The 15,302-nt window shown below is 45.7% G+C and overlaps 1 protein-coding gene across 3 annotated transcripts in view; it reads left to right on the top strand.

Moving 5' to 3' along the window:
• PMP22 (peripheral myelin protein 22) overlaps positions 1-15,302 on the top strand; it is a 124,153-nt gene that overhangs the window by 18,232 nt on the left and 90,619 nt on the right. For 2 of the 3 annotated variants that reach the window (XM_029928976.1, XM_029928975.1), the window contains exons 4-5: positions 4,943-5,083; positions 12,792-13,814. In XM_029928976.1, coding sequence (XP_029784836.1) covers positions 4,943-5,083; positions 12,792-12,955 — 305 coding nt within the window. In that variant the 3' untranslated portion in view covers positions 12,956-13,814. Of the gene's footprint in view, positions 1-4,942; positions 5,084-12,791; positions 13,815-15,302 lie in introns of those variants that run through there. The other variant, XM_029928977.1, reaches the window with a different exon arrangement.

Here is a 15,302-nt window from a genome sequence, read left to right as displayed (position 1 = left end):
CTTGAGAGTCTCCGCAGGACATTGTCGGCTTCCTCTGGAACCGTACTGACCAGGCTTTCGGATCTTCGGCCAGCCTGTTTGGGGCTGGAGTGGAGGCTGCTCCCTCCCGGCTCAGCGCTGTCTTTTCTCTTCTGTCAACACGTAGCTTCCGATTTGATGGCATGTGACGAAATGAAATGTCCCTTTACTCTTGGCAAGTGGAAGACCAGTCCTGTCCAAGTTCCAGCAATTCTCTGAGTTTTGGAATCCTCACAGACTGTGGCCTGCCATGTCTTCTGTAGCTTGTGATCTTTTAAATTCATTTTAATTTATTCAAAGATTATATGGGCATATTCTCCATAGTAAAAATAAACCGAATGATAGACATCTTTTTTAAATTATTTTTTAATGTTTATTAATTTTTGAGAGAGACAGAGCATTAGTAGGGGAGGGGCAGGAAGAGGGAGGGACAGAAGATATGAAGCGGGCTCCATGCTGACGGCACAGAGCCTGATACTGGGCTCAAACTCACGAACCATAAGATCATGATCTGAACTGAAGTTGGACGCTTAACCGACTGACTCACCTAGGCGCCCTAGCACTTAAAAATGTAAATGTATCCTGCCAAATTGCCGGTCACAGAAAAATTATTATATTATCATTCCCCTGAACAGTATACAGATGTATCTTTCATACATGCACTCTTTTGACATTATCAATTGTTTTGGTTTCAGCCAGTGTGGTAGGTAGAGATTGGTATCACACCCCTTGTGGATTTCACTTGTGTTTTCCCAATTACCAACGAGGTTGGACATCATTAAATATGTTTATTGGCTATTTGTACTTCTCTTTTGTGAATCACATGTCTCTATGGCTTTATAATCACATGTCTCTAAGGCTCTACAGTGAGCCTTTTAATGCTTTTGGAATTGAATTTTGTGAATGATGTGAGCTAGAGATCTGCTTTGGGGTTTTGACAAGTGGATAGCCAACACCACTTGGTATCTGTTGTGTTCTTTCCCTAGTGAATTATATGTTGTGTTTATTATATACTAAATTCACAGGTATACTCACAAAGTCTCAATTCTGTCCTATTTTATTTTTTCTTCATGGCTAATAACCACATTGTTTTAGCTGCTAAAGCTTTATAATATAAATATAATATAAGCTTATACCATGAGCTATATAATGTAAATTTATATAACAAAATAAAATAATATGATATATGTAGTATATAATGTTATATAATATTTTATAATACATAACAGCATCATATATTATAAAATAATATAAGTAACTTTTAATATAATATAATGATATAATTATATATAATATACATATTATAAATTAATATAAATATGCTTAAATTATATGAATATAAATTCTATATGTCTATATACATATATATAACCCATGTATCTATATTACATATACATATAATATATGTTTGGATCTGGTAGGTGATGTTCTGCCTTATTGTTTTTGTTTTTCTGTTTTTGTTTTTTTCTTGTTGTTCTGGTGTTTGGTTCAACATTTTTTGGCTATTGTTGTTTATTGTGTTTTAGATAAGTTGTTAAAGCATGTGTCAAGTTCCTACTGGGATATTATTTAGGATAATACCGAATTTGTAGACTGCTTTGGGGAAAAACAGCATCTTTATGACTTTGAGTGTTTCTGTCTGGGGACATAATATGTTTCTGTGTCTTTAGCACTTCTGTGTGATTTAATAAAAATTTGTCTGCCTTATTGGTTCCTTCCCCCCCACCCCCCACTCCACAAAGAACATGATTCTTTAATCCATTGTATTTTTATCATTTTTAAATTACATTACTCTCTGCCCTTCTCAGTAATGAGTCCATTGATCCTGGATTCATTATTCCTTTCATAATTTCTCGAGTTGAAAGTTTAGCTCATTCTTTATCAGTACTTTTTACTTTTTAGTAAGTGTTCTAAGGGTGTGCATCATCTGCTGAATATTGCTGGGCCACCCGCCTGTAGATTTGGCACATAGTACAGTCTCAGTCCTTGCTGAAGAAAGTTTTGGTTTTTGTCTTGATTTCTATGTCCAAATACCATTTTTAAACTTCCAATGTTATCTTGGCCAGTTTGCTTTTAATTTCTACTTTCTGTTCGCCTCAAGTTGTGCTGGTGTGGCTTCTGCTTCCTTTGAGATTTATTTAGCTTTTTCTTGTTGCCTGATATGGAGTGGATAAGACTCTTCCTTGTGTGTTTGAAAATAATTCTCAGTCTTTGTTATATGGATGCAAATTTTCTATGTATCTACTGAATTGAATTTGTTAACCCTGTTATGAGTAATCTCTCTGCTACTATGTTGTTTTTGGCTACTTGATTGATCTATTTTGAGAGGAATGTGCTCAAGTCTTCCACCGTGAATGTGACTTTGTCAATTTCTTCTTATATTTCAATTATCTTTTGCTTTATTTTTTCCAGGCAGTGTTATTATATGCATAAAGGTTTATGACTGCCATTTCTTCATGGCAAACTGGATCTTTCCTTGCTATGAATCATCTCTCTTTGGCCCTGTTCATCTCTCTCAATTTATTTATTTATTAAAGTTTACTTATTCGAGAGAGTGAAAGAACACATGTGCACATGCACGAGCAAGGGAGGGGCAGAGAGAGCTGGGAAGAAAGAGAGAATCTCGAGCAGGTTCTACACTGTCAGTGTGTGGAGCCTGATGTAGGGCTTGAACTCATGAACTGTGAGATCATGACCTGAGCTGAAATCAAGAGTTGGAGGCTTCAACTGAGCCACCCAGGTGCCCCTCATCCTTTTCAATTTAAATTCTGTTTTTTTCTGATGCTATTATTACTATAATTGCTTTATTTTTGTTAATACTTGCCTGGAGCACCATTTAAAAATCTTTTGATTTTCCACTGCTGTTTGTTTTAGGTGTATTTTTTGCCCCAGACTATAGATAGGATTAATGTAATTCAAGGTGAAATTCTGTGTCTTCTAACAAGAGACTTGAATCCATTCACATATATTGTGATTGGTGATTTGACTGGACAATCTTCATGTATGCGTTTTATTTATTGTACTTAGGGTTGAAAACCTTCTTCTTTAACTCTGTATCTCCCAGAATCAGCCTGAGAACTGGCTGCTCATCAGATAAAACCTTCCTTGACCCCTGAATTCTGACCTGATTTGACCACTTATGGCAAAAGCCCTCCGTTGCGGTGCGGTTGGGGCTAATGTTCCAATTATTGGGAAAAGAAGTTTTCAAGAAGGCTTCAGTTACATTTTTAACTCTAAGGAATTTTTCCTATTTGTGTAGATTTAACATCAAAGATTTGGGGTCTTCTCAAAATGTGAGGTCTGTTGTTAGGGGTAGTGGAGGTAAAGATTTCAGAACTGGGGAGGAAATGCAGGGTACTGTCTGCATCAGCCAGGCTCCCTGGGAAGGGGCACACTGAAGAATGTTTCCCAGCAAAACTGAACCACTATTTTTTAGTTCTGGATTTGGGTCTCATGTATCCTTATATTTCCAGACTCATCTGCCAGAGCGCCGGATAGTTGGTTTACTTTTGAAAAGACAGTATTTTGGCAATATTAATTTTATGGTAGGCTCACCTAGAGGGACTCACATGCTGGATAAAAACAAAGAGATTGAATTAAGAAGTATATAAGAAAGGAAGTCAGGATGGCTCCCAGTCCGGGACATCCTTTTCTTACCTTAATTGACAAAGAGATTGAAAACACAAAAGGAGCGTAAGTTCTGTCAGAGTGGAAAAAACGCTAGACTAGAATCAAAGGCCTTGCAGGTTGGATCGTGCCCATTTGGGCTCCTCAGAACATCTCCGGAGATCTCTTTCAGTACAGAGGAGCCGGATTAGCTGATCTTCAACATTTCTTCCAATTGTGTCTGAGAAAATCTTACACGGAAACTATGGTGACAGGTAACCCAACCAGTGTCCTTAAGATTCGGCCATGATATCTCTGTAACTCAAACCAGGTTCATCTTATTCAGTGACTGTCACTAATTCATGCAGATTTCGTAGCTTTGAGTACTGTATTAAGCATCGATGTGTGTTTTTCTAAGCCTTGACAAAGTAGCCGGTTACTGAGTGGAAGAGATAAGGCCCTGTGGCTTCTTGAGTTGCTTTGCCCTGTGTAGAGGGGCACCCTGCCCTCCAGTGATTCTTTGGCACTTGGGAGAAAGGACACAGCGGACAGGTGAGCAACCTCAAATGCAGATCTTCAAGTAGGACACCATAGGCCCCTCCCTTCCTTCCTGAAATGACACTATTTTACCATAGATGGTTAACTACAGAATTCTCTTTTTGCCTGAATTTCAGTCAGAAGCTTAGAAATTTGATCCAAGGCTGGGGGTGCGGTGGTGGGGTGGTGACGGGCATTCAATGAAGATGCGGAAGTATAACCCAGCATTCCACTGGGTGACCTGTCTGAGCGCACACGGCTCTGTTGCTGAGGCCCATGACTAGGACGGAGATGGACCAAGACCCAGTTTGGCTGAGCAAATGGATTTTCACAGCATGCTCTTCTCTATCAACATTTTCTTCCAACTTGCTGCAGAATTGGCTTTGGCTCCAACCAACATTGTTTGTTCTTCCCAGCCATCGCCACGATCTCTCTCCTTGGGGGTGTTGATATTTTGAACAGCAAGTTTAAACTGTGCTCTGAAAGACAGAGATTCTAATAAGCAACCCCTTTAAAAGCCCCTGAGGGCAAGAAGAAAGAAGGCAGTGGGCGGGGCTCAGACAGTCTGTAATTCCTATACATATGTTCGAGTAACACCTTTGGCCACAAGACTGGGAAGGAGTTCAATATATTTTAACTTGAGTTTAACTCCTAGGAGGGGGACTCTAGATATTTTCTTACAGCCCTTTCTTAAAATGGCCACAGGTAAGTAGGTATTAGAAAAGTGAACCGTCTGAGTTCAAGCTGACGCCTCCTAACCTAGTGCCTCTCCCCTTTCCAGAATGGCTACAGTCTGTCCAGGCCACCATGATCCTGTCCATCATCTTCAGCGTTCTGTCCCTGTTCCTGTTCTTCTGTCAGCTCTTCACCCTCACCAAAGGGGGCCGCTTTTACATCACTGGAGTCTTCCAAATCCTTGCTGGTGAGTTGGAGATGATAAAGGCCAAGAGAAAGCTGGGGAATGACTCATGTTTGTGAATCTGCACATTGGATGGTTTTTATAAAGTACAGGTGTGTGTGTGTGTGTGTGTGTGTGTGTGTGTGTGTGTGTGTACGTACACATAGGCCTTAGAATTTGAGAACTCTCTACCTCTCCATGGAATAGGGGACGTAGGAGATAGGACTTCAGGGCTCTAGGACCAAACTCCCTAACCAAGCCAGATCCAGTGCCGGGAATGAAGCTACAGTCTGGACGCATAATCAGAGGTCAATGCTAATAAGGAAATGAATAGAGCAAAGGCCAGTCTTGAGGGTATATCCCCTACATTATGTTATGCCCCAGGGAACCGTCCTTCCTTCAGTGTGGAAAGTGGCCCCAAGGTGCTGCTGAGGTTGTTCCCAAGTATGTGTCTCCTACCTCCAAGCAGTGATGAAGCCATAGTGAGTCTTGCCCTCCTTTACCTCAGCTCCGGGCTCCACTGGGCTTTGGCTTACTGTTGTCATTCTTAGGTATCTTCACTTTGGCACCCCTGTGTCACATGGCATTATTTCCTAACATGGGACCATGGCCATACACGAAAGCTCTCATTCATCTCCTCCTTAAACTGCCTTCAAATTCCCCCACTGGGTAGGTTATCCATATGTACAATGTGCAGAGGCTGAGAAGCTTCTCTTAGAGAGGGTGAAAGCTTCCAACGTTGTCTCTAGGTTCTGGCCAGTGTCTTCCTTCATTGACTCTTATCTTCCTGTCTGTTGACTGAGTCAGAAGGCACTGGAGAGAAGTAAGAGGCAGATGTGGTGGTGGATCCTCTAGTCCATGTTAATAATTCACAAACTCCCTGTGCACCAGAGTACATCTGTATTCTGTGAGATGCTCTAGATTCTGGCTGACTAAGTAGGCAAAGGGCTATGCAGTCATCTCTTCTTCTAGTTGGTTCTCAGAAGGTCCATGGTGCTGAATCACCACCCTGTGTTCAGGAACAGTCATTGGAGGGTTGAAAACAGCCCACACGTCTTGGATGAGTGGATGGATGTGCAGATACAATGGCTTACACATGTCTGTGTCGTAAGACACAAGCTGAGGTTGAATGCTGATGACCTTTTCTAGAAGCCAGAGAGGTCCTTCCCTTCCCTGGAAAAAGGACTGAATCTGGAGAGCTACTTCTCCTGAGATACTTGAAGACAACATTTCAGTATGTACAGTTTTAGGATTTGAAAACCAAATAGCGCTTTGCTGCCTACATAGGTTTTATTATACCAAGCCAAGCTCCTTGAGTGTTGCCAGTTTTGTTAAATTACTGAGTACACAGCAAGATAGCATTCCTGGGTAGGTTAGAAGCAGCGTTCTCATTACTCCATTTCCAAAAGGAACATACAAAACTAGAACGTATTCTGGGATTTCCATTTTGGCTTATCGTTTACAGTTTGATGTCAAGGCAACTGATGATCGTATCTGTGGCATCAATCGATCTGTCCTTAAGAGAAGGTAATACAGACTTAGGAACCAGAACTTTCATAAAGTTATACACACACACACACACACATACATATATGTATTTGATCTATACAAGTGTGTTATTTTAGTGGTAAATAAACTGAGACCAGGAGAGGATAATGAATACCCAAGGTCACCCAGTTCACGAAAACACAATCAGAAGCCTGTATTCCTCTGATACCACATGGACTCCATATAGTTAGCAACCTCCCTGTGGTTAGAGATAACGGAATCCACCAGAATTGCTACAGAACGCAAAATCCAGGGCAGAAACTCCGCTTTTCCAAAGGGTATTTACTAATCTGCCCTCACTTTTCTGTTTTGAATCTCCTCGATACAAGCCTTTTAGAATTTTGCTCTAAAAAAAAAAAAGACCTTGGGGGCGCCTGGGTGGCTCAGTCAGTTAAGCTTCCGACTTCGGCTCAGGTCATGATCTCAGTCTGTGAGTTCATGCTCCGCATCGGGCTCTGTGCTGACAGCTCGGAGCCTGGAGCCTGCTTCAGATTCTGTGTCTCCCTCTCTCTCTCTGCCCCTCCCCAACTTGTGCTCTGTCTCTCTCTGTCTCTTAAAAATAAATAGATGTAAAAAGAATTAAGAAAAAAAAACCCTCTACGTCTAAAAGCACATGATTTGTTCTTCATTCTCCCTGTCAAACGTAGCTTCTTATCTATCACGGGATCCAGTTTTTAGTTTATCAGTTCATCACAGTTCATCTTGTGTTGGGTGAGAAATGTCAAGCCCTAAGAAATGTTCTGTTATGAACTGTTAACTCCAGTTAACGGGAGCTGAAAGCAAGTGGTCTGGGAACCACAGGTCTCCCCTCCACCTCTGAGTGTTGCATTTCAACTTGAACTGTAGCGTCTTCCCACTTAAGTTGAAAACTCAAAGAAGGGGCCTCACATGAAGATTTCCATGCGTCTGCAAAGCACTGAAATGTTTTTTTTAATGTTTTATTTTTATTTTTGAGAGAGAGAGAGAGATGGAGTGTGAGTGGGGGAGGGGCAGAGAGAGAGGGAGACACAGACTCCAAAGCAGGCTCCAGGCTCCCAGCTGTCAGCACAGAGCCCGATGCAGGGTTCAAACTCACAAAGTGTGAAATCATGACCTGAGCTGAAGTCGGACGCTTAACCGACTGAGCCACCCAGGTGCCCCGGCACTGAAGTGTTTTAAGTGGAAGCCCCTGGAACATTCTCAGAGTCTCCCAAGTGCCTGTTTTGGGCTGCTCTGTCTCTGTCTCACTTCACTTTGAAGATTCCAGCTGTGGTCTTCGTAGATCATACACACGGAGGTGCAGGGAAGGCAGGTAAAAGGTGTGGGGGGCTCTCGGGGCCGACTGTCGGTGGAGGGAGCCGTCTCTGTCTTTCTCTAGATTACACCTCTGCGTGTGCTTATTGGTCTGCCTAGGTTGCTGCCTCATCCCCTTCTGCGTGTCATAATAAGCCACAAGTCTTACAGTAATGAGCTATCTTCCCTTGATTACATACTTCTCAGGTTTGCTGCTTCCTGGAGATGCAGTAATAGGCGTCTTCATCTTGTTCATCGCTTTTTTTTAGATTGAAAAAAATTGTTTTTTAATGTTTAGTTTTGAGAGGGTGAGACAGCACAAGCGGGGGAGGGGCAGAGAGAGAGGGAGACACAGAATCCGAAGCAGGCTGCAGGCTCCGAGCTCCCAGCACAGAGCCAGACGCAAGGCTTGAACTCATGAACTGCGAGATCATGACCTGAGCCGAAGTTGGGTGCTTAACTGACGGAGCCACCCCAGCGCCCCTGTTGCTTTTCGGTCTTAGCTATACATCAGAATCACCTTAAATTTTTTTTCAAGTTTATTCATTTATCTTGGGGGGGGAGAGAGAGAAAGAGAGAGAGAGAGAGAGAGAGAGAGAGAGAGAAAAACAGAGAAACTGAGCAAGGGAGGGACATAGGGAGAATTCCAAGCAGGCTCTGCATTGATTGTCAACACAGAACCTGATGCTGGGCTTGAACTCACCAACTGTGAGATCATGACGCAAGCTGAAATCAGGAGTCGAGCGCTTAACCAACTGAGCCACCCAGGCTCCCCGAATAAAGAAGGTGCTTTTTAAAAATGCCAGTGTTCTGGCTTTGTCCCTGGAGAGCTCTTAGGAGGGGCAGCTCCCTGGGTGACTCTGATCAAGGCTTAGGAACCACTGGCGTGGCCGTCAGACTCTCTCTAATCCCACTGTCAGGTCTTAGTGGAATTTCTCTGCAGATAACTCTTTCTAGGTTCTTCCAAACCCTCTTCTTCGAGAAGAGCCATAGTGAGCCAGGATCTGGACTTTGGAATCCTTTTTCTTTTCAAAACCTGTAGCTGTCTGTTCTGAGACAGTGCTTACCCTGGCCCTTGTTCTGTTGGGTTGGGTTCCCCTCGATGCGAAGATGTCAAGAAATTTATAGAAATACAGACCTGAAAGACAGATCCACATGTTTTGATTAATTTCAGTACGTAACGCCCAGCATCGAGCCCCACGAATGCCCCATAGAAGACCGTGACAAACCCAAGACCTGGCATAACCCACTTGTTGGATTCCTGGATAACTGTGTTCCCTTGCCGTAATCAGACTCGGGTCACTGTGTAGCTTCTTATTTATTGTGATTCAGAGGAACAGAAAAGATGGTAAAAGGAGACACCTGAGTGAGTTTTTCTGTTTGTTCTGTTTCTTTTATCAAACATATTGATCGAGATATAGGGCTTTAGAACGAAATATTTTGGAGGGTGAATACAAGCATGGTGCCCCCCCTGTTCCGAGGGGCTCAAAGCCAGCTGCAGTCAGAGACCACATGTAGAAACCCTCCGTAGGAATGAACTATCCCAGGAGCGCCTTGTGGGGCTCAGTTCGTTAAGCATCTGACTCTTCATGTCAGCCCAGGTCATGGTCTCATGGTTTGTGAGCTCAAACCCCACACCGGACTCTGCTGACAGCTCAGAACCTGCTTGGGATTCTCTCTCTCTGCCCCTCTCCTGCTTTTGTTCTCTCTCTCTCTCTCCTTGCAAAAGAAATAACTGAAATAAACGTAAAAAAAAAAATAAAAAGGATGAGCTGGTCCAGATGTCACACGAGTCGTGCCCAGGTCAAAAGCCAGTCATGCTATGGGTGACTTTCTAAGCAGCCGGGGTCACTTGGGCGCTGAAAGTGGAAACCCGGCCAGGGACACAGAGGCTCTGTATGGGTCAGACAGAAAAAGAGCCCAGTGCTTCTAGAGGAATGGACCTTCCAGCCCCTCCTGCCACACCTTATCGCCCTCAGGACGGGGCAGGCTCCAACCAACGCCAGGAGGCACCTTCCACCCACGTTGTACTTTCTAGCCATCTTGTCTCTGGCTTCCGCTCCAGGCTCTCCAATGAACGGCTTCCATAGTGATCACTAGTGTACATGCTCTCTCTTTTTTAAGTGTATTTATTTTGAGAATGAGAGAGCATGCGAGCAAGGGAGGGGCAGAAAGAGAGGGAGACAGAATTCCAAGCAGGCTCTGCATTGTCAGCTCGGACCTCCCCCACCCCCTGCAGGGCTCCAACCCCCCAAAACCTCGATATCACAACCTGAGCCGAAATCCAGAGACGGACGCTTAACCAACCAAGCCCCCCAGGTGCCCCTTGACAGGGATAAACTCTTGAGTGGCTAGCCCTCTTATGTTGTCTGGGGAGGGTCAGAGCCCCTCCCTCACAGCCGACTGCCCTCCCAGACTTGGGCCCCTCCCAGGGCATCCATTTCACTGCCAGGGCACAGACCACTCACCACGGGTGGGCGGGGGGTGGGTAGCCTTCATCACCACGCCCCCACCTACGAGTCGTTGTAGAAGCAAGTGTCTGAGGAACAAGTGTTTGCCTACCCTGTGTCCTTGTAGTCATGTGTTCCCTAAAGCATCAGTGTCCTGACGACAGTAATGATAAAGTGCGTATCTACTCTTTGTTTTTGCAAAGCATCTGAGTTGATTGCTCATGGCTGCCGAGCTCAAGTTCATTGACTCCTGAGATTTTTGGCCAATATCCTGCAAAGGAGGCCATCCATTGATTCACCGCACTTGCATATCCTGCCTGTAACTGCCCCCCACCCCCCACCCTTGTCCCCTCTTGGTCATGGACCATATGTTTGCTTCCTCCCAGTGAAATCTGGACACAGCCGGCTTGCGCAGCCACTGTGGCGTTCTTCCTGCCCGTGCTGGGTAGACACGTGTGCGGCTTAGAAGCCTTCCCAGCAGGACGAGCATGGGGCTGGCCTTTTAGCACTCTGTCCCCTTGGTCACACTTCTCCTTTTATAGCCTTGCCCTCATTAGGTAGGTAAGTATCGCCCAAGAGACAACTTCAGTATTTCTTGAAGACAAGACTGTGCACCTGGCGGAGGTCAGCCGCGCAGCCATTGGGGAAGATGATTGGGGCTCACGGACATCAGGGCAAATAACGTGTGTCCTCAGAAGATCCATCCGTTCTCCTCGCACGACGGTTTGCCAGCTTTGGTTTCCCCTCTGACTCAGGCATCTCCCTACCTTTCTGTAGGTCTCGGGTCCTGAATCCGATCCCACGGGGGCTGTGGGTTGTGTGGCACTCAGGTGGGAGTTTTCTCCTGTGACTTGGAGAAGGATGGCCTTATCAGGGTGCTGAATGTAGCCAATTCCCACTCTGCGCTTTGTTCAGACAGAGTTGCAGCGTGCAGACGAATAGCAGTGAGGTTAGATGTAGGTGGTCCGGGGCACCGGGGGCCCTGGAACGACAGGAATCCCACACAGCACGCGGCCTTTATAATAGAGTCACTCAGAGCCTCTCAAAGACCCTGTTTTCAGGAGGGAACAGAGGAGACAGAGCAGGCTTTGTGGACCTCCGGGCTGGGGGTGCTGACGTCACTGGACCCCTCCCTGCAGGGGGTGCTGACTGTCATTGTGGGCACCGACCATCGCTCTTGAACTTGCCTGCTTCAGAAGTCCCATGCCATAGGGCTGCGGAGGTGGGCAGGGGAGGGGCCGCCTGATTTGTCTGTGGACCCCATAAACTTACATTCTTCTTGAGGCTTCAGACCCGACCATGAGGCCACCAGGAACTGTTAGAGGGGAGGATGGATAGTTTCCTCTCTGTTTCCCACTCTCATGTCCTGTCCTTCCTCTTCATCTTCTTTTTCCTCTCTCTGTATTCCGTTGTCTGCCTAACAGTGCCCACAGGCACGGCTTGCTGCATCTCTTCCGTCGCAGTCCTGCTGAGGGGCTCTGGGTTTTCTGCCTGGACCCCAGGGCTCTTGCGCTGGCACAGCTCAGATAATGGCAGAGTGCCATTTCACTTTCCTGGTTCACATGGCATCACCACCCATTCGTACAGCGCGGGTTTTCCGGAGCTCCCAGGCCCAGCCGTCCTTGGAGAGAGCTAGGTGGGTTTGTCTCTAAGGCAAATTCTTGCTAGCCATTTCCTTCTGTCAACCAGGAGTTGGTGATGGTCCAAGGAAGAGATACTGGGCGGAAAAGATGACAAGCAAGCTTAGAGATGCTGCTCTGGGTCCCATAGACCAGATAGAAGCAGAGAGAACATTGTTTCCCATGTGTTTCTATTATCTTCGAGACCCTTCCTCTGCTGCCAGATCCAGAATCTGACATGCTCGTCTTCTTCTTTTTAAAATTTTTTAAGCTTTATTTTTGAGAGAGAGAGAAAGAGAGAGAGAGAGAGACAGAGTGTGAGCAGGGAAGGGGCAGGGAGAGAGGGAGACACAGAATCCGAAGAAGGCTCCAGGCTCTGAGCTGTCAGCTTGAATCCACAAACCATAAGATCATGACCTGGCCTGAAGTCTGAACCAACTGAGCCACCTGGGTGTCCCTCTTTTATTTTTTTAAGTTTACATATTTATTTATTTATTTTCTTATTTATTTTGGGAAAGATACAGGGAGTGAGAGGGGGAGGGGCAGAGAAAGAAGGAGCCAGAATCCCAAACGGGCTGTATGCTGTCAGCGCAGAGCCCAGCTCAGGGCTTGAACTCATGAACTGTGAGATCATGATCACTTAACCGACCGAGCCCCCCAGGCGGCCCCCCAGACATGCGCTTTTAGCACAGCATTATCTGCAGAGATATTGTGTGTGTGTGTGTGTGTGTGTGTGTGTGTGTGTGTGTCTTGTCTGTCGATCTGTCCGTCTGCAGAGGGGTGCTGGACAGGGGGGCCCTCCCCGTGTCTCTCCCTCCCCCTACCTGTCCCGTCTCTCCCCAGGTCTGTGTGTGATGAGTGCAGCGTCCATCTACACGGTGAGGCACCCCGAATGGCATCTCAACTCTGACTACTCCTACGGCTTCGCCTACATCCTGGCCTGGGTGGCCTTCCCTCTGGCCCTTCTCAGCGGCGTCATCTACGTGATCTTGCGGAAACGCGAATGAGGCGCCCAGACGATTGGTCTGAGGCACTGAGCGTACATCGGGGGAAGGGAGGAAGGAAATCAAAAACCAGAAAAAAACACAAAAAACAAGCCAAAACACACACAAAAAAGAGCTAGCCAAAAAACCCAAACTCAAACCAAATAGAAAGCAGTTGAAGGGGGGGTTCGTGTTCACTGAAGATGTATATAATATCTATGGTTTATAAAACCTATTTATAACACTTTTTACATATATGTACATAGTATTGTTCGCTTTTTATGTTGACCATCAGCCTTGTGTTGAATCTTAAAGAAGTAGCTAAGGAGTTTTACACCCTAACTGTATAACCGAGCTCTGTTCTTTTGTTGTTCGCTGTTCTTTTCTGTTTGGCCCGGACGTAAAATAACTCCCATCCTGCCCCTTCCCTTTTATCTGGAAGAAGATACCTCCCTTCCACCTCATTCAGAAAACCGAAGCGTGGGTGGGAACCCCGACTGGCCAGAAGCCCTCACTTTGTGGGTGACCCAGGTCCCGCCCACACCTCTGTGCAAAGCCATGGACAAAACCCCCAAACTGGAGCCCTCGGCAAAAACGCGGCTTTGAGGCTTTGGAACACTTGCCCTTGACAGTGAGTGTCTCAGTCGCACGTCTAGGTGATGAGATGTTGGTGACAGCAAATCTATGAAATGGTGCTATGGATTTACCATTCCTTATTATCGCTAATCGTCTAAACTACTCACTGGAAACTCAATTAACGATTTTACGACATAAAGTAGAATGGAGACCTGAGTAATTCTGTGTCATATAAATGGTTTATAACTGCTTTTGTACCTAGCTAGGCTGCAGTTATTATGATAATAAATAAATAATAAACACAGCCTTTATTGCTCCCACATTTTTCTTACGGTCGGAGCATCAGGACAAGCCTCTAGACCCCTCGGGACCGTGCATTCCCAGGACTCAGCTGGGTCTAGACTGTTCTCTGCCTCCAAGGACTGTCTGGCAATGACCTGTATCGGCCACCGACTGTACTTGTTTATACGGTGCCCTTCTGATGCTAAGACTCCAGACCTTTGTTTTTCCTTTTTTTCTTTCTTCTTTTTATTCTTCTTCTTCTTCTTCTTCTTTTTTTTTTTTTTGCTTTGCTTTTCCTGATTTTATACCAAGTGTGTGGACTAAGATGCATTCAAATAAACATCAGAGTAACTCACTCTTCTCTCCTGGGATTTTTGTGGCGATCTTCGGTGCGGGTGGGGGAGCAGCTATATTTCCGAGCGGAGGGAAGAGCCTCAGCAGAGAGCAAGTTTGGGGTCATGGTCTGGGTCTCTTAACAGGCTACAGGGAGTGCAGTATACATTCCGTAAGCCGGTGCGGATGTCTGCTTGCTGAGGAGGACCAAGAATTGCAGGTGAAACAGAAACTGTAAATGGACTGGAAGGGACGTGAGTGTTCACTTAGCTCAACACTCTCTCCCTCTCTCTTGGCTGTTCTCTGATGAACTTCGCAGGGACCACGGGAGCATGCCATGCATTCACCTAACATGTGGGGGATGGTGACATGAGCGGCACAGACCCTTAACCTATGAAAGGAGGGGAGATGTGTTATAGTGGAAGTGACTTGAGGCTGAGCATCCACATGAAATATTAGTTGGCACCAACGGAGTTCCTGCTGTGGTCCTGAGGGAGGGAAAGGGCCGACCGTGTCCTCCAGCTCCGGGTTTCTGGGCTATGACTCACTCAAACATATTCACCCACTGACACTTTATTGCACATCTGCGATTCATCAAGCTCACGGTGCACTCGATATTTTCCCAGTTCTCATTGGCACCAGAAACTGGGCACCAGAGATCAGGAAAGGATCACATACTTCTTAATCCAAGGGTGATATTTTATGAGAGGCGCAGGCAGACAACTCTATTGTAATAAAGAACACACAGATTCAGCACCTTAGGTTTGAAACTGCCCTTCGGTCCTAACCCGCTGCGGGAGGCTGGACAGATTATTACAGTTCTAAGACCCCACTTCCTCACCTGTAAGATGGCGATGCCCAGGCCAAGTTCATGGGAACTAGAGCTGAAATGTGTACCGTGCTTAGTATAGTGATGGGTAACTAGCAAATCAGTGATTATCACGGATGTGACAATTGAGTGAGAGATACGGATTGTTCTGGGGAATTCTCAATATCAGGCCCCACATGAGACTCTCCCGAGCAGGGGCCGCCCCTGAGGTTGGATTCCTTCTGTTGGTGTTGTCCCCACCCTGCCTTGATGGAGTTGAAGTGTAATGCCCAAGATTTCAATATCACCCCAAAACCAGAACCCGCCAGGGAGACCGAGGCACGCATGTAAAAGCAAAGGGCAGTTTTATTA

This window comes from Suricata suricatta, chromosome 17 (genome assembly GCF_006229205.1).
Source record: "Suricata suricatta isolate VVHF042 chromosome 17, meerkat_22Aug2017_6uvM2_HiC, whole genome shotgun sequence".
NCBI lineage: Eukaryota > Metazoa > Chordata > Mammalia > Carnivora > Herpestidae > Suricata > Suricata suricatta.
Note: the sequence above shows the minus strand (reverse complement) of the source record. Positions and strands in the feature narration are given on the sequence as shown.